Source organism: Sceloporus occidentalis, unplaced genomic scaffold (assembly GCF_023333645.1).
Source record: "Sceloporus occidentalis isolate IW3139 unplaced genomic scaffold, rSceOcc1.0.p SCAF_31, whole genome shotgun sequence".
NCBI lineage: Eukaryota > Metazoa > Chordata > Lepidosauria > Squamata > Phrynosomatidae > Sceloporus > Sceloporus occidentalis.
In genome coordinates this window covers 707,459-727,323 of record NW_028317011.1, presented here as the reverse complement: position 1 = coordinate 727,323, position 19,865 = coordinate 707,459, and the positions used below count along the sequence as shown (strand labels likewise).

Below are 19,865 nucleotides of genomic sequence, written 5' to 3'. Positions count from 1 at the left end.
TTCCATAGATTGTGCTACGGCCACATTTACTGAATGCTTGTCATCCATCATGGTTTGAGATTATAAAGCTCAATGTTCATGTCATCATAATTTGATTGTGTAGATTATTTATATATCCAAGTATTTGTATTTTTTTTAGCAAAATCTGGGGAGATTTGTCTATGCATTCATACAAGAAATGTAAAGACAGTATTTGAATATGTATGTGAATATGGAGGATTTATTGCTTGTGATGTTCTGGTCATATTAAATAAAGAGACATCCAAGGCATTGGCATTGTATTGCATGCAGAATTTGGTAGTATACAACTAGGAAAAATGCAATCACAATGCCCAGAGGCTCCAAGGCAAAATGCGAAAGAACATTTATATTTCTCTTTATACAATTTCTTTGCCTAAAGCTGCTCAAGTAGGATACAATTGCGTAAAATATTCATGTCCATAACCTCAGGCCGCATTCACTTCTCTTTCATGTGATTTATCCGCATTTTTCCCCCGGTATCCTCTCCATCAGTGGATAACATTTTCCGTGATAGGGAGAGAAATGGAGACGCAAAGAAAGGGAGAATTTATATTTATTAACTCACATTTCCAAACATACAAGAAAAGACACCGGTGATGTATTGAAACGTTCATGATTTATTGCTTAAAATGTCATAGTACAGGGTCTTCTAATCACTTGTCTGCTGGTGGCAGCCACATCATTTCGCTCGCGGCTTTGCAGATATGTTAGGATGCAACTTAAAAGGTACACTTTGGAGGTACGATAGGTGAATCAGTGGACTGTGTGATGGATGTAGCCATCCTCTTACATAGAAAACATAAGCTTCAGCTGTACAAGTGTATAAACTATAGGGTAACATTTAAAAAATAAGACATCCACAGTTTGAGGATATACTTCGTCACTTTAAGTCTACTTTATGGCTTCTGGAGGGGTTGGAGTGCATTGTAAACAGTTGTGGAATTTTACTAAATTTTATATGTGACTTTTTCATTGAATTTGGTTTATTTTAGAGATAAACATCTGTCAGTTCCTTGCTCGCCATGAATTACCACTTCCCTTATGCTCAATCAGCTTGTGCCTTGTGATCATCATGGGAGATATAGTTTTACAACATAACCGGAGCTACCCGTTGTCTACCCCTCGTTTAATCTGAGCATGTTGGTTAAAGATTTTAGTGTCCCACTGCTTATTATATTATAACAGGGATACACAAGGGTAATAAAATAAGACTGTACATTGATATAAGTCCTTAAATAATCAGGTCAAGCACAGTGTTACCTTAGGTATCATCACACTAAGAGTGAGCTCTTGTACATGACATACATCTTTAATACCACCATTTACTTATAATGCATATAAACTCTCTTCTCATATCAGTTTAAAATAGGCTGCTATCACCAGGCAGCAGTTTAGCAGATGCTCTGGTTCAGATACTGCACAAACATGTTTGCCAGCTGAGAGATGTTCTCGTTGGGGTGCAGCTTGGTGTAGCTTATAAACTGGTGACGAAGCCTCCTCAGCTCAGACATGTTCAGGATCCGTGGCAGAACTATGTACGGAAGTCAAGGAAAAGCAAAACAGACCCAACACAGCATGCCAAATACACTGCAAGCCTAATATATTTACCCATTCCAATGCTCTTCACTCCATCATTATTTAAACAAATAAAAACACATGCAATATATGTATACTTACAGATTCAGGACCAGATATATATATATACACCCTAACCCCCAAGAGATGCAGACCAAGTTGTTAGTTCCCTCTTATTTGGGGGCAATCTTATTGCTATAACAATCATACTATAATATGTTTAATTAGATTCATTTTAAGAACATAACAAAAAGAATCAAGAAGCACTAAAAGTGATAATTTTCACTTCTGATCCTACGTTTTAGTGAAGTCAATCTATTGAAAAGGATATTCTTTCAGTAGCTCCAGGCACCACAATCACATCTCCTGGAATGCTGGTTTTCTGGGCATTTAAGATAGCCTGTGAATACAGCAAAATTATTATGGTGTTTCATTAAACAAATCAAATGATCAAATATCTCTCTTCACATTGCTGAGAAAAAGCATGCAGCATGAGAGAGTCACTGTCCTGCTTTCATTATATCATTAATTGCCTGGGATCCAATTAACCAAGTAACATAATATCTAACTATTACAGGAACAACTCATATAAATAAAAACTTGGTAAACATTTGCCAGTCCAAACATAACACTAGAAACTCATTACTTCTAATATTATTATATATATATTATTAAGTACAAATGTATGTATATCCAGATCAGGCCATTACAGGTCACCAAACTATACTAGTGTATCATCAGTGGCGATAGATTAGAACAACCTTCTATTATAACAGGTAAAGTAGCATGTTCCTTAATGTTTGCAGATATTACTCCAGGTGTTACAATCTCTCTAGCCTACCGCTATCAATATTCAGTTAATACTATTGCAGACAAGTCTAATACAACAGCTGACATTGTATGTGCACAAAAGCTAACAATTTAGTTGATTTAGAAATGTCAAGGTATACGGAGCAGAACAAAGCTATGTAAACCTCCCATGCAAACACTGACACAAAATAAACAGTATGTCTGTAAATCCAGCCAAGTGCCAATAGAAAGCAATGTGAAGTGGAAGTCATACAAGGCCATACAGAGAGTATAAGAAACTACGGTATACGGTTTGTGTATCAGCAAAGTCAAATATACAATGCCATGTGACACTCACGCTTACAACTTCCTGCGTCACCTTGTCCAGCTCATGAAGAAAGTTTGTAGATGACAGTGGTTGCTAAAGAAAGAGAGAGAATTCATTTTAAGAAAGAAAAAAAAAAACAGCAGAAAAGGCTGAAGAAAATAAAGTTAAAAGAATAGTGTGTTTGAGCACTAGACTGCTTACAGTTTGTGTTGACTGGTTGGGTGGAGGAGCCTTTCTGTGAAAGATGGCATTGCAGATCGGTTCAACTGGCAGCTCATCATCCATATGCAATGTAAAGAGGGGACTGTCCCATCGATTGCGGGAATCTGGGGCTTCAAACCTCTGTACTAAAGCATCAAAGCTGAGTGAGGCAAGCAAAGATGGCATCAGGAGTGCTCTGACTGAGGACCAGCATACACCAAGGGGCCCATGTTTTTCTAAAAAGATTCAGTTAAACTATTGCAGGTGTGTAAATTCCATGTTTAACTAAATTGTATCATTGACCACAAGATCAAAGGTCCTGCATATACATTATATTATATATATATATATATATATATATATATATATATATATATATATACACAGACATTTAGGGAGCTAAGAATATACATTTTACTTTGTTGGCTAAGAAAGCATCATGTTTTATTTCTTGTTCCCAGCGGACTAAAACACTCAATGCGTTTGGTCCTATAAAATGGTCTCTGATTACGCTCTTAGTATTACACGGTAATACTACTTGTTCCTTACTGCCCCACTTATTTGCCTGTTGAATAACAATGTAAAATACTAAAATTAATTTTACTACAGCGTTCTAACTGCTTTAACCATTAAACTTGCAAAATGTATAGAAAAAACAAAAAAAATCTAATTAAAACCATTTAGTGTTACAAAATAATTTTTGGAGGACATACATATTCTTGAAACCGGCCCTGAATGCACAAAAGGTTAAATATCCCCAGGAAATGAATGCAATCAATACAAAGCGAAGACCCTTTACGCTCATCTTCATGCTATTACAAAGTGCCCGTGCTGCCTTCCACCTAGTGTGATTCCAACAAGGCAACCAGGTAGGTGTATCCTTCAGCAAGTAATAAAATGCCACAACTTGGCATGATACGCACAGGATCCGTAGCTGACGGGCAGGAAGAACTTTGTTACCATACTTACAAAAACAGCTAACCTTTGTGGGTCACTGTGAGTTAATGTAGCCATATTAAATATAAAGGAATGTAGAAAGGCAATAATTATCTTCAGAAAATGCATCTTTAACCAGAAAATAACTTGGTATTCTGGTCGACTCAAACTAATCCCTAAACATCTGATACAGTACAGTGAAGGGAGCTTTGAACTAGCCAATCCAGAAATCTGCAGCCCTCCTGAGAAATGAATACACTACTCTGCATTCATTAATTATTCTCGGTTTGCCTCGAAGGGAAAATTACGACATTTTACATCTTGGAAAACATGTGAAGTTTGTGCACACCACATGCAGTATTGCGTAAAAACAGATAAACGATAGCGACATGTTTTGGGTTTCAGGACAATCTCCGAAAGGCAAGATGACGATTTTAGGAGCCAGGAAAACGCACACCGATGGAAGATAAGATAAACACAAATCTAGGAGCTGAGAATACTTGGTTCCTGGGATTTTCCAAGTCCCACATCAATGAAGGTTACACACATAATAATTAATGAAATATGTTTGTTCACCTTTTTAAATAAACAGCAATGTAGCTTGAAACTCTTGTCATGCTACCACATAGTTCTTTTCTCAGCTGATGGCCCTGAGCATCTGCTTAGGTGGTAGCAACAAATATGCTGATGGCAATAACAGACGTGCATAGGAGAACCATACGTGCATAGGAGAACTTTTGGTTATTTTAATACCAAGTTTGTTGACTCTCCACATTGGCACTTACATTTCCTGAGTGTAGCGCTCACTCTGTTCTCGCTGTTGATTCCACGCGGAGCTGGTCTCTGGTGATGTCAGGCAATGGATCTGCAAGGACAGAATGTATTCAGTGCCACCCTACAACCCTTCATTATCACCTCTCAGTCTGTCCTATGAATAGGTTCCTTGGACACAGAGATGCATTGTGAGGATACGAACAGGAGCTCGCTACTAATAAATTCAATACACGACATCGCAGGGCACTGGTATTCAGAACCCGAGGTGATAATGAGAGAAGGGCACACAATCAACAAATGACATCTACAGGTTCACCGTGGCCAGACAGTTCGAACCTTTCAATGACAGCTGAGCCAGAGATGCAAACAGATCAGATTCGTTTTCTCCTTAATGTCTAAACAATAGGTTTAGACATATACCCCCTGAATGTTTTTGGGGGAGGGAAACATGGGACAGGGTAACGCAATGAAGATGATCTATAGTGGAAATGGACCTGCATGACACTCTATCCTTGACAGTGGCGCTAGACAGGTCTGAACTTCAGCAAAGCATAATCAAAACCTCTTACTTGCAGAGGAGTTACATTCCTATCACATGGCCACTTAATGTAGACACAAACTGACTACTACATCACTGCAAAATAAAGCGTAAAAAACCCCCATGTAATATATATATATTTTTAACTACCGTATATCAATGCATTTCAAACTATAAAACAATGAAGGTTGTTAATGGCTTGATTAATAATTGCTAACCCAGTATTGTGTTAATACATTTCCTTATATTGGTAAATTAAAAATGTGTATCTAATATTTTATATGTATAATGTTGTTACATATGCTTTGAGAATTCCAGAAGTTGCGAGACGAGAGGAATAGGTATATCTCCATTTAGAACAAAAGGTTGCAAGAATGACTATTTACCGCATATATTTGCTTATCTCCGATCTTCTAGTGTACACATGTTGTAAATAAGGATCCACTAACTTCAAATGTTAGTGGATGCTATTGGTACATTGTAAGTAGCCATATACAAAAAGTGCTATTTTACAAGCATGCCATCTTTAAGCGGACACAGGTCATGAAAAACAGGGGTTTACACCGCCTGTGTACCTACAAAAACATGGAAATATTAGGTAACTCATCATTAAGGCATAGTGACAGCATCACTCATTTGGACTCTATGTTTATCCTCTTTATATGGAAATCCATGTTTTGGCCTTAAAGCAGTAACCTAAAGTTTTAATTGTAAAATACAAAAACATATACAAAAGCTTCAACCCACAGAACTATACTGATCTCACACTGAAAAATGTATCCTATCTAGCGGCGATACAAAAAATAAATAAATTAGTGTACAAAATGGAAGATACCGCAGCTGTATAGTGTGCACCTACAACCTTTTGCTTCTTGTTTGTGTCATACAATTCAGAAGAAAAAAACATTAAATACAGATGTTGCTTTATTACAGTCCTGTAATGTAAATGGATGGGACTCTGAAAGGATCTAAATATAATTGTCATAACTTCATAGCATAGAAAAATCTAGTTGTGTTACACAAAAATATAACATATTAGATTTATAGGTACAACTTAAACATAATGCAAAAACATAAAAACCTAAGACATACCAGGCAGTGAGGGGTCTGCACATGTTTAATCAGACAATACAGCTCGTATCTGTAACCTGAAAAGACATTTTAATTAGTCGAGTTACATTATATATATATATATATATATATATATATATATATATATATATATATATATATTTATATATAGGCAAAATTCCCAAGTAAAGCTTTTCGGGACTGTTCTGCATCATTTCCTGGGATGTATTATCTAGAATTGCCTGTGACAAAGATTTGTAGAGGACTCCCTCTGACTGAGGGGGTGACTGAAGACTATGGATTCTTATCTTAAGTTGTAATCTACAATAGCATTGCGCTTGAAGTGTCAGAAATCACCATCTTTTTAATGATTTTGTTTTTATTTCATCCAGAGATAATAGCCATGACAAATATTGCTATATATCTATACAATTCACAATGTAAAAAATTGTTGGTTAGAAAAAGAACCCTATGGGCTTCAAGAAATTTAAATTGTAGTAATGTACTGCTGTTGGGTCATATTACTCCGATTTAAGATTGGCATTCAAACTCTGACTTTACTCCAACCTAGAACAGATTTATTGGGCATGTCACAGATCATTAACATTCCATATATCACTTCTGCCTGTTAAAATATCGATGGCAGTATGTAACGTTAGGCATTCAGAAATGTAAAACCAAATTCTTAGTGGTTTTCGCAAATAAGAATTTAAAAGCACATTTGACTTTTATTTTAATGTTGTGGTTTATGAAGGAGGTATTCTCAGACAGAGAGTCTTAGTAGGAGCAATGCCAACTTGGCTTTCCAACTTGCCTGTGAGGTTTCTGTTGCTTCTTTAGTCCAACACATAAACAACTGCCTTAAAATTCCATATTCTACATGTGCGATTAACTCCGCTATGAGCCTTTAATTCCCAGTAGTTTATGGTCTTTGAATTGTATAAGTGGGACGGCACTGTTCTAGAGAATACAGATCCGTTAATATATAATATAATCCGTTACGAAGAAAAAAATTCAGAATTTTAGCCTGCAAATATATGTAAATTCTGAATTATATTTTTTCTTGAAGCAGACAACTTCCAGTCTCTGAGATTTGGGCAGCTGGCAGTTAGCAGAACAGGTACACTTTAAAACTCCTGACTTCACAATATATTAGAAAGTGCCAACCCCAGGGAGGCTCTCCCGCAAAGGCTGATTTAGTCCTGTGTATTCATTATCAATCAGAGGGGTAGGGGAGTTATTAAAAAGCCCTTTTTGCAGCAGAAATTGAATAGTGCGAGCCCTTTGTAATAAATTGTCAAACCTGGTAATGAGGAGGTGATACAATAAAGGACATGCTTGAAATGCCATTTGGGAATCCCTAATGCCATATGGCTGTTGGCTGTACACAGAAGTTCCACTTTTGGAGATCTGACACATGCCAATCATTCCCCCAAACATCTCTTGTGCAAGCACATCTTTGACGAGTAGCTTGATACACTTAGAGCTAACTAATTAATGGTAGGAACTAAACAGGGAGTAATTTAAAAAGCAATTGAGGTTTTTTCATACAATTATTATTTTGTTCATAACACCAACGGTACAGCAACATACAAAAGTCTCTTCTATGGTAAGAAATCAACCTATTTTATGAGTGTAGAACAGCACCAACTAAAACTGAGCAGTGGCAATAGAGATAACATAAAGCCATCAGAAAAGCAGGTTTTCTGCTAATATTCATTCGAATCAGAGCCATTAATGTACCTTTAATGTAGTTGAGGGAATCCAGAATTACAACATCTTCTTTATTGAGCTTCCTAAGCAAGAAACACTTTTTTCAGTAACAGATTATAAAACTCTGCCAAAATCTGCATCCAATGAACAAGGTTTATTTTAACGTAATGTCCTTATTAATTAGGACACATGGAAGCTTTTCACAAAAGTCCAGCGCCGTATAACTACCAATTTTGCCATTTAAATAAATGCAATCTCAAAAAAATATAATTTTCCCACCTTTCAACTGCAGCTCTCAAGGTCCCTCGAACTTCCTTCTCATTTCTGGAATCTGGAAAATAAGTTAATATGTAATTAGCAGGTCCTAAAATTGTGTGCACCTTGAAACTAAGCTTTTGTTTTAGAAGACAAGACACCAAAATAAACTTAGCATTTTCACAGTATTGAGCCCATTTCCTGTGCCTTGATTGAGGGGACAGAAAAAAAAAGAAAAAATGTGCAAGAATGATGGAAGTGGAATGAAGGAGAAAGGGTGAGCAAAGAAAAGGAAAGCATTTGATGTAAGGCAATAACAATACAGAGGCAAATGGTCCCTTTATCTGGGTATTTTAAAAGCGGATCTATTTAATTCCAGGCTGCCTTAAAATCATTGCTGCACCGTCCAAAAGATTGACATGTTTGGCAATGAAGAGTTGGGATTCAAGAAGGAATGAACACTGACACTGATTCAGAATTTTGCCCATAAAATAAATTAGTGTTAAGCACTGACCAACTACAAGCTGGTTTCTTGAATGCAACAAACATGGAAAAGCCTTTTTAACGTTAGAAAACACATACTACTCCTGCTTTAATATAGATGCACAGATAGACAGAAATAATCCGGTGGCAGTAATTAGTATTTCCAGAATCGGCAACGTTGCTCTTCACGGCCAGCTTTGTTACACACGCTAATAACATTTCACGCTCTCAGCTATCTCTTAGCGACAAAGTCACACAGTGTCACACTTGTACGCATATAAAATGCAATGGTGTATAATGTGTCTCTATATTTAAAAGCAGTTTATAACTGCAAGATTTGAATGCCTGCCCTATACGCTGGTATTTTTTTTTTTTTACATGATAGCAAATGTATGTCCATGACATAGATACTCACAAACCTATTTGAAGAAATCCCAAATTTTTAAATAATGATGTCATTACCACTAGCAAGCATGTAATTGTACTTTTCTGCTAAAAACACAATAAAAAATGTGCTGCAAAACAGCATCAGCTCATGACCTAGATGGCACATTCCTAATAATAAAGGCGCTTTCATTATGACCCAAGGGGTTGTGGTTACTTTGTTTAGGTGATGATACGCAAGGTAATGAGTATTTTATTAACACTGCAGAAGAGAAGCTTAAAGCAAATTGTCATAGGTACAAGAAAAGGCAGGACTTAACATTAGTTCTATATTCGAGATGAACTGCGGAGGACTAAGCAAAGTTACTCGTACCTTTGAAGACCAAACTTCTTACGCTGTCACTTACGCCCAACTTAATACCAAAGGCAACCAACCTGCTTAATTCAATTGCCACTGTTTGTCAAGTAAGCTCTCTGTAATGGTCTTGGGACCCTACCATTCCTTTTAAGGGGAATAAATGCCATTTTTCTGAATAGTCACTTTATTTTATAAGCACTTTTTTGACGTTTTTTTAATTATTTGGCAACTTAAATCTTTTATGTGCTGACTTTGCAGCATAATTTTTCTTTCTGCCCCCCCGCTAAAAGCACCACATATAACCAGTATCAGTCTCAATAAGGCATTTGTGAAATACTGATACATCTCTACAGTATCAATCTCTGTGACAGCAAAAATAAACTCCATGTCTGCAGTGAGGTTGGAAACAGACATACACTACAGGTTTTGCTGCTGAACTATAACAAAAGCTGTGTGCATTTCCCCACATTGCCATTTATTTTAAAATGACTACCTTTTGGGGTATTTTTTTTTTTGTTTGTTTTATTTAATCACAGCAATTAGTAAAAAAAAATTTTAAGAATTAAAATATTCATATGAATTTGCAACATGAACTACATTTAATAGCAAATAATTTTAAATCAAGCTACTTACTATAAACAGGCAATATTTCATTGAATACTAAAATGTTTAAGATGTAGATGGGTTTAGATTTAAACATCTTAGTAACACGTCAGAATTTAACAGTAATGCACAGCTGTCAGAAACAAAGTTTCAAATTAACTAAGCACAAAGTCCACATACAAATCCACGTGCCCAAAGAGCATAAATATTACAAGAATATTTTAAAATATTTTCCCCAGAACCAGTTTCTATTTATATTGTCTATAATACATTCTAGTGTACGCTATATCAATTAGTAAAACAACATGTTATACGCCAACAAAAAAGGCATCGGATAATATTCTGAAACTGTTCGCAGAAAGTATGACTGCGTATAACAGGGTTCATCCCTCATAGCTGCTAAAAAAAAGTTACATGAATGCTCAGGGTTTATACACGCATGTAAAGCATGTTCTTTACCGTACCTGCATACACAGCATTCCGGTCCAACCCAAGGGCATGGTCTCCAACGATACAAACCTTTCTCCCCATCTTCTCCAGATGTTCCAGCAGCTCTCCCGCTCTGCGACTCTTCCCACTGCAGGGGAAGCCGCACAAGACCACCAGAGGCATTTTCCTGTAAGGATATATGTTTGCCATCAGCGTACATTCTGCACAAAGTGTATTATTATTATTATTCCCTTTATATGGTGTGTTGTAGGTGACTAGTAAATGAGGGCCATGAATAACAGGTACATCTTAACATTGATGTTAAATGTAGACTTTAGTTATCAAATTAACGAATTGGCAGTTTTTTTCAATGCATTCGTTTACGTAACCAGCCACAAGTGAGTTAAACCGTGTGTTCCTTTCACTAGCTTTTCGATAAACTATGTGCACCTGCGCTTTTAAACTATGCTATGCTATGCAATGCTCTGTATTTAATATGGTACATAAAACATTCTCGTGCATTTACATTTCTCGCCATGAGATCTGTATAGAATAGATATAGCTCATGGCTTTACCAAAAGAAATCCGCATACCTCGTATTAAACCGATCAGATACTACCCACGGGACCCGAACTGGGCTGCGCCATGTTCAACACCCAGCATGCACCGCGCCCCTCGTCATGTGGCGGAAGTTGTGCGTTGCTCTTGGTGACGGAGCAGCAGTAGGTACGCAGTACAGTTAATTTCTGGCTTGTTCGTGTTACACGGGCAGGTTGCGAATATATTTGACTCTGTTAATGTCATGAGGTCCTTGTGGTTTTTTTTTCTTCTGGCAGCAGCCATTACATCGCTGGCGTGCAGTTGAAGCCAAGCTGTGCCTAAATGGGCTGTGCTTTTGGTAGTCTATGACTAGGTAGTTCTGGTAGTCCCTGACTGGTGAGTGTGGTACTTTTTAGACTATAGGGATGTGTAAACCCTCTGATGGATGCGAAGGTGCTGTCTTGCAGTACATAACAGCACAGAATGATGACCCACAGCTTGTTTGGTTTATTATTGGGGGTAATACCGTATTGGCTCGAATATAGGCCGCACTTTTTTCCCCCTCTTTAAGTCTTTAAAGTGGGGGTGCGGCCTATATTCGGGGTCTAGCGCCTGACGCCCGGTACATGCAGTTCCTGTCGCCGGGCAGGCAGCAGGGTTAGGATACAGATCCCCCGCAGCGGTGCAGGGGACCCGTATCCTACTCTCTGATACGCTCAGACAGCCTCCCCTGCCAGCACTTTCAATGGGGGGAGTACCGGCACGGGAGGTTGTTAAAGCACATCGTGCAGACGTGCCGGCAGCGGAGGTTGTTTACGTGCATCGTCACAGCCGGTGAACGTCCGCACGATGTGTTTTACCTCTGCCCCCAAGACTTACCAGAGCAGACTCCCGGGTGTTTTGCGGGGCCGGCGGGGGACACCTACGCAATACGCGTATACAACTTCCGGTGCCGGCACATCCGCTGAGTCCCGGCACCGGAAGTTGTATACGCGTATTGCGTAGATGTCCTCCGCCGGCCCCGCAAGACACCAGGGAGTCTGCTCTGGTAAATCGTGGGGGGCAGAGCGGCAGCATATCTCGGGGTGGAGGAGGACAGTGGCAGCATATCTCGGGGGGGACAGAGTGGCAGCATATCTCGGGGGGGGGTGAGACAGAGTGGCAGCATGTCTATTAAAAAAACTTTTTCTTTGAAAAAGCACCAAGCTTTTAGGGTGCGGCCTATACACGGGGGCGGCCTATATCCGAGCCAATACGGTATGTGTGATACATAATGTGGACTGTCAGGATGCAAGAGAACATGCTTTATCTAAACCGGGCGTAGTTTAACCCCTTCGTGACAAAGGCTGATTTTACTTTTTGTACCCTTCGTGACAATGGCTGTTTTATCGTTTCTGCGGTGTTTGTGTTTAGCTGTAATTTTCTCTTAACCCATTTACTAAACCCACACAAGTTATATATTGTTTTTTTCAGGACAAGAAGGGCTTTCTTCAGACACCATTTTTTTCATATGATGTAATTTCCTATAATAAAAATAATAAAATATGACGAAAAATTGAAAAAAAAACAAATTTTCTCACTTTTATTTGAAAAATCTTTTATTCATCATAAAAAACTACTGAAAAAACCTGCTAAATAGATTCTACTATTTGTCCCAAGTTTAGAAATACCCAATGTTTTTATGTTTTTTTGCTTTCTTCTGCACGTTATGGGGCAATAAGTACAAGTAGCGTTTTGCTAATTCAAAACCATTTTTCTCTGAATCTGGTAATTCTGTCTCTATGTGGTATTTGGGGCATCTTTGAAGCCAGCAAATTAAATTTACCCCACCAAACCATATATTTTTGAAAACTAGACACCCCAGGGTATTTTAGATGCTGATAGTTTAACCCTTTCCATGCACTAATCCTACCACCAACCCTTGTCAAAGTTTGGGATAGTAATTGTTTTTGGTGTTTTTTTCACATACTTTGTACTTCAGGTGTGAAATTACAGCTCCTGGTATATGTTGCTGTCACACAACACCCAGATATGTGTCCAGCAACATCTCCTGAGTACATTGATACCCCACATGCATGGGTTTGTCAGATTGTTTGGGGGCAAAAGGGCCACATTTGGAACATGAGCAATTCAAATTCAGTAGGAATTTTACATCTGGGTAAAGAAAAATGCTTGTACCCAACTATCAGTAGGGACAGGTTACAAGAAAGCCTGGCCTATCTCCAAGAAGGGATTTGATCTAGCACCTTAAGTGGTCCCTCATGCCACGGAATGGACACAGGGGTCACTTGACAGTGCAAATAAAAACGCTTAAAAATGGTGGAGCAAATAAAAGCTAAAAAACTGTAAATGTAACAAAAAATTAAAAAAAAATACAAAAATGGAGCAGGAACAAAAAAAAAATTAAAAATGGGAAACTGTGTGATACAGCTTGAAGCCGTCACCGACACAGAGTGCAGGTTTTCCAGGGCAATCTGGACAGTAAAATGTGGTGTCCTTTCTTTGCCCCCTGCTGTAGCATACCCTGCATCTCTTTTGGGGATTCTGCTTCTTTGCTGTAGGGGGGATTTTAAAAATAAAATGGGTAGCCCCAATTCTGTTGGTTCCCATCACTACTTGGGGACCAGGTGCATCACGGTACAAGATACCTGAAATTACTTCGAGCTGAAACTGCAAAAAAGACAGCTTCAGCCCAGTGTCTGCTTTTTTGTGCAGCAAAAAAGCGTTATAGGTTGCAATTTGCATTAGATAAATTGCAACCTTCTTGTACCAGGCCTTTGTCTTCCTCATAATGAGGTAGGGCTGTAGGAGTTGATCTGACAGATCAACTCCACCCATGTGCTTGTTATAGGCCCTGATGCACACTGGCTTTGTAGTGACCCCAGCTCTGCCACGGACAGAAACCTCCACGGTTCTCTCATCGTGGATGGTGCTCAGCATGCACACCTCTTTTCTGTCCTTGAACTTCAATGCCAAAAGCTCCTCTTGGCGTAGAGCTGAGGTCTCCCCCTTTCGTAGCCGGGTTCGTACCAGGCGTTGTGGGAAACCCAAGCGGTTCTTTTTTATAGAACCGCAAGCTACCGTATCGAAACAATACAGCAGCTTGAACAAAGGGACGCTTGTATAGAAGTTATCTACATACAAGTGGTAGCCTTTGTTCATAAGGGGGAATATTAGGTCCCAAACAATCTTGGCACTGGTGCCCAGATGATCTGGGCAACCTGGAGGGTCAAGGTAGCTATCCTTACCCTCGTATACCCGGAAGGCATGAGTATATCCTGTCTCGCTCTCGCAGAGCTTATACACCTTCACTCCATACCTGGAGCGCTTGGAAGGAATATACTGCTTGAATCCCAACCTTCCTTTATATTTCATTAGGGATTCATCCACGCAGATATTCTTTCCAGGTGTATAAACCTCTGGAAACCTGGCAGCGAGATGGGTAATCAGGGGGCGGATTTTGTACAGCCTATCAAACTGGGGGTCCTCCTTAGGGGGGCACAGGCTGTTGTCGCTAAAATGCATGAAACGAAGAATCATTTCATACCTTTGCCTAGTTATAGTTTGGGCAAAAATGGGGGTACTAAAGATGGGGCTGGTGCTCCAGTAGGAGCGGATGGAGGGCTTTTTTATAATGCCCATTAACATTGTGAGTGCCCAGAATTTAAGAAATTCTGGCACGTCAATGGGAGTCCATGGCTGTTTTGCCCAAAAAGAATTAGGGCTAGCAGCACGGTGCTGCTGGGCATAAATGTTTGTTTGTGTGACAATGTCTGCCAAGACATCGTCTCCCAAAAAAACCTGCACAAATTGCAGTGGAGTGAATCCTGTAACATCAATATTGATGCCAGGAATTCCAGAAAAAGGAGGGATAGCTGGCTTGTACCTATTAGGCGCTACCCATGCCTCTGGTGCACTGCCACGACTACGTGTGGTAGGCGTCCTAACAGCCACAGATACATCACTAGATGTATCTGTGAACTGACCAACGTCAAAATCTGACGCTGTATCAGTGGCCTCAGAATCTGTGGCCAAAAAGGCATACGCCTCCTCAGCCGTATACCGCTGCATGGTAAGAATTGCAGCAAAAATAGTGGGGAAGGAAAGGGTTAATGGCTATAATAAAAAATAAAAAAAAACCTAAAAAAAAGTAAAAAAAAGTAAAAAAAATGTAAAAAAAAAAAACAACCCAAAAACAATTGCCACTATGCAAGATCACTGTTTATGCAGTGATCAATGGCAATGAAGGGGTTAATATTATATGGGTGGCTCTTATAAGAGCCTTTGGATCAATATATATATATATTTATTAGGGAATACCTGAAATACCAGAACACACCGATCTGTCTCTCTCCCTCACTAGAAGCAAGTGAAGGAGGGGGGCAGATCCAATACTGATCAAAGGCAATGTTTAGAAAACATTGCCTTTGATTTATCAAATCATGATCACTCTTATGAGTGATCTGACCACTAGGGGTGTTATTCACTGGATGTCCATGACATCCAGCAACACCCCCCCGATGATGTCAGCAGGCTCCGCCCCCCGGCTTGATGGGCGCCGCCATCTTGAAACACCGCGTGTGTTTCGAAGACACCGGCACCGGGAAGGTAAGTTGAGCATTTAGGAAGCGATCGCGAGTCGCTTCCTTTGCTAAACAGGTGTTGCAAAGATGCCTCGATACTGAGGCATCTTAGCAACACCAGCTAAGCAAAGGAAGCGACTCGCGATCGCTTCCTAAACCCGTTTTTCGGCGGCGGGCGCCGCCATGTTTGAAAGACGTGCAGTCTTTCAAACATGTTTTTTTTTTGCTCCTAGGAGCGATCGGGGGGGGCGGGAATGTTTTTTTTGGTGTTGCTCAATGCCTCGATGTCGAGGCATTAGAGCAACACCGTTTGAGTGAAAAAATCGATCACGGATCGATTTTTTCACCCGTTTAAAGACGTGCCGGTCCTGGCACGTCAATTGTCATAATCGTCACGATTTTCAGTGACGTGCCCGGACCGGCAATTGTCACGAAGGGGTTAAATAACCACTTTACCAGGGTAGTTGAAATTGGTATACAAGACACTGGAAAGGATTAACATAAATAACACGCAACACAATGTCATGGGATTACACAAACAGAATCCGCGCCAGGCTAATCTCATCGCACAAACAATTGTGTGGGTTAGCAATGATTAAACGTTAGTGACGCCACAGCCTAAGTGATTCACAAAGTGTAACAGGTGTTCCTCCAATACTCTTACCAGAAACAAGTCTTCATAAATCGGGGCGGGATTACATGAAAATTAAACATAAACACATAATCAAGGTGAAAAAATGTCATACAATATTACACTGTGATTATGTGTTTGTTTTATTTTCATGTAATCGCGCCATGATTTATGAAGACTTGTTAGCAATGATTAAATGCTGGGTTTGTTAAAAATTCTAGCTAGAGGTTCAGGCAACACAAAAAAATTCTCTATCAGATGGAAACCATGGTATTCTTCATCCTATTGTATAGATATTTGAGGTTCTTTAGTATATTTAAGGATTCCAGACCTACTCTCTACAATTTAACAAATGCTATCTGTAACTACAGTCCTCCTCACTGGTACGGCATGTCAACTATTAAAACTATTCACTATAAAATACTTGAGCAGCTATACATTTTTTAAAAAAAATTCACTCAGGCATACTGTTCTGTTCCTCTTCCTTTACAGGGAAGTTTTCTTGTTTACGTTTTTTATTACCTTATAACGTTACAATGTAACTGAGATACATGCTTATCAAGATGGTTTGAATTTTCAATGTAATGACGGCTGTGACTGTCTTGGTTTGATCATAACTGAGAACTGTGACTGTCTCCCATGTATTACTATTGGTGTTATTTGTACTTCTTATTTCTTTGAAAATTAATAAAAAACTATTGAAAGTAAATGCTGGCTTTGTTGCAATAGTTTTTTTATCTGCAGACCTGGAGGATGCTATTGTTGTCCGTCAAGTGATGACGTGATTTAGATTGAGTCATTTTACTGTTTACCACAAACAGTTGAAAGAGTCGGGTTGGTTGGTAGATTGGACTAACAGTACACACATAAATGGCTTATATGCAGCTGTGTAACATTTTTTTATACTATGCAAAAAGTAGAATGGTTTTAGGAAAAGAAAGCAGCCCGATATTTTTTAAACATATTTTTTGTCTTATACTAGTAATGACAAATGTGGTGGAAGCCCCCCGTTAATCTGCGTATGCAGTAACGTTGGGAGATTGTAGTTTAGTTTGATCTTAACATGGGACAAAGCCCCCCGTTACACTCTTGCAAGAAAGACCAACCACAGCAAGTTAATATAGTGGTGAGCTTGCCTTGTATAAAGGATGACTAAATCAAAGAAGGTGAAGTGGGTAATACATCCTTAAAATGTCTTGTGTAATGTTCCAAAGACATATACCTTGTATGGCTCAGTCAAAAAGAAAAAGGAATAACATGAGATATGACACAGACATGGATATTTCATGTTGCTACTTGGGAACCTGCCATGCCCCCTGTGCACTAACCTTACAAGGGGCATCCACGCTGATCTAATTATTATTTATTAAATTTATAAAGAACCATCATATCATTAATATTACACACCAATTCTGATTAACGAAACAAAAGCTAAGCAGGACCCCGCTCAAGTGTACAATAATTCCTGTCAGTTAAGTAATATGAATGTAAGGATGTGAGTCTAAGGCTGTTGATTGAATAAATGCAACATAAGACAAAAGGTACAGAAGGGAGGTACTGGTAAAGGGCAGAGCCACTTTAATAGTTATTCCCGTTCTTCTAAATGCTGGAAAGGTAAAGGGATACTCCAGCCATCATATGCACTTGAATCCATATATTAGCTGCATGGTCCCTTTTACATTTTCATGGTGTCCCTCTTGCAAATGTGGGGGAATCTGCCGAATCTCCTTTATGTATTTTGCCCCTTTCTCACCCAAGCTGTTCAGTGCAGGAGATGTGTTCCGCCAAACACATTTGCATGCGAGTGGTACTTCCAGTCAGCTCCAGCACTGGCTCAGCGACCCCTGTGCTCATGTTTGGAAAGCACTTCTATTGATTTCAGTGGCAATAATCCTTGGACTGAGGTGGAGTAGGGCAGCTGCAGGGCTGCAGCTTCTCCCTCAGGTTATATTTTTTTATTTTGAATAGCATATCTACTTGATGTACTTTTAATTATATCTATAGTGTAACAGCACACTCTACTAAGGGGCTCTTGAAAAACAAGAGTAGCTGATGCTATTTGTACTTTTTTGAAATATGACATTGATGCAACTGACTTGTGGGTAAAACTTTGCCCAAAAGGAAAGTTCAAATTATAGATTTAATGTTAAGAAACATACTTATTGTAAGAGCCCTTCCAATAATTTGTGTTTGTGATGCTGTCAGATTTGGAATGGTATGATAAAGAAAAAGTAATAAAGTATTTGGTTCTTATAGAATTAGATCTGAGAGACTGAACTAGGATGGCTTTGGAAAACGTGCTTAAAAATGAAAAATTGGTTTTACAATAGAAAAAAGATTGCCAGCTAGTCTTCCTTGAGCAATAAAACTGGCCTTCTCAGAAAATCATTTGGCAGCACACCCCTCTAGTAGTGAAGGTTTCGGCCCATAAGCTAGGCATTGAATTGCTCTAAATTTAGTAGGGTTCGTTTAAAAGCTATTATAGAAGATGACACGGTCCACAGAGGAAAGTCTTTATTGCATAAACTCAGACTTGTGGTAATAAAATTCTCTCAAGGTTTTTATTACAACCTATTTCACCAAATTCTTGCATTTTAAGAATCTGTTTTTGAAGGTAAATATTATAAAAATGTATCATTGCTATACATATTCAGTGTCAAAAACGAAAATTCCCAGCGCCAAGCCTGTTTTTTTTATTAGTTTTTTTTTTTTTAAGTGAAGTTGTTTGAAACAATGTAATTTTTCAAGAAAGCAGATTTATGAACATTGGTGTTCCCTTTAAGATTATAATTAAGGAAATAATAATGATCTGGTCTACTTAACAGTGAGGTGTGAATAAAAAACTATTTTATATATATTTATATATTAAAAGTGGTTTTGATGTTCAAATTAATAGCATGGGGCTTTATTCACTAATGATGAATCCAAATTATTGCATCTCAATTCATTAACTCTTAATTCTCATTATTATTATTATTATACAGGACTGACCCTTAGCTGTAATATAAGGTTTGTTTTTAAGAGTGTGGTAGATAAATGAAATAGCCTTCCAGCCAATGGCAACTGTCAGTAGTATGAGAGAATTTAAACATGCATGGGAAATGTATTTTAAGGCTGCGTTGAACATATGACCAGATTAAGTATCAAGTAATGTTTGATTTCTTATAGCAGGTAGCCAAATGGACAGAATAGATGGGCCAAAGGTTAATGACTTACATCCAGTGGTGTATTCTCACCTATGCTGATTAAGCCAAAGTTTAGGACTATAGTTGCAGTCAACTGCCTCAAGTACACAATGAGTATTCTGAATAACTAATGGCCTTCATAGTGACCTAACACCACATTGTACATGCATTGTGTCAGAATATGACATTTTATATACAGAAGATGGGTACACTGTGGTCATAAAGGAGGGATGGACATGGTCAGCAACAATGCTCAGGTAGGCTGTCACGTTTAACCCCTTCGTGACAAAGGCTGATTTTACTTTTTGTACCCTTCGTGACAATGGCCGTTTTAACATTTCTGCGCTGCTCGTGTTTAGCTGTAATTTTCTTCTTTCCCGTTTACTGAACCCACACACATTAGATATTGTTTTTTTCAGGACAAGAAGGGCTTTCTTTAGATGACATTGTTTTGATTGTATCATATTA

At 38.7% G+C, this 19,865-nt stretch overlaps 1 protein-coding gene and 1 non-coding gene across 2 annotated transcripts; both read right to left on the bottom strand.

The window, feature by feature from the left end:
- Positions 1–1,412: 1,412 nt before the first annotated feature.
- LOC149298663 (protein KTI12 homolog) lies at positions 1,413–10,641 on the bottom strand. The gene is made up of 10 exons (XM_089487029.1): positions 10,494–10,641; positions 8,226–8,277; positions 7,977–8,029; positions 6,244–6,310; positions 5,725–5,737; positions 4,636–4,715; positions 2,915–3,074; positions 2,744–2,806; positions 1,918–1,996; positions 1,413–1,546 (listed from the first exon to the last, which is right to left on the bottom strand). The coding sequence occupies exons 1-10, from the start codon at positions 10,639–10,641 to the stop codon at positions 1,413–1,415; spliced, it is 849 nt and encodes a 282-aa protein (XP_089343155.1).
- Positions 10,642–13,168: 2,527 nt separating this feature from the next.
- Positions 13,169–13,298, bottom strand: LOC149298662 (small nucleolar RNA SNORA35). The gene has a single exon (XR_016272404.1). It is a non-coding gene; the product is annotated as a small nucleolar RNA SNORA35 (small nucleolar RNA).
- Positions 13,299–19,865: the final 6,567 nt, after the last annotated feature.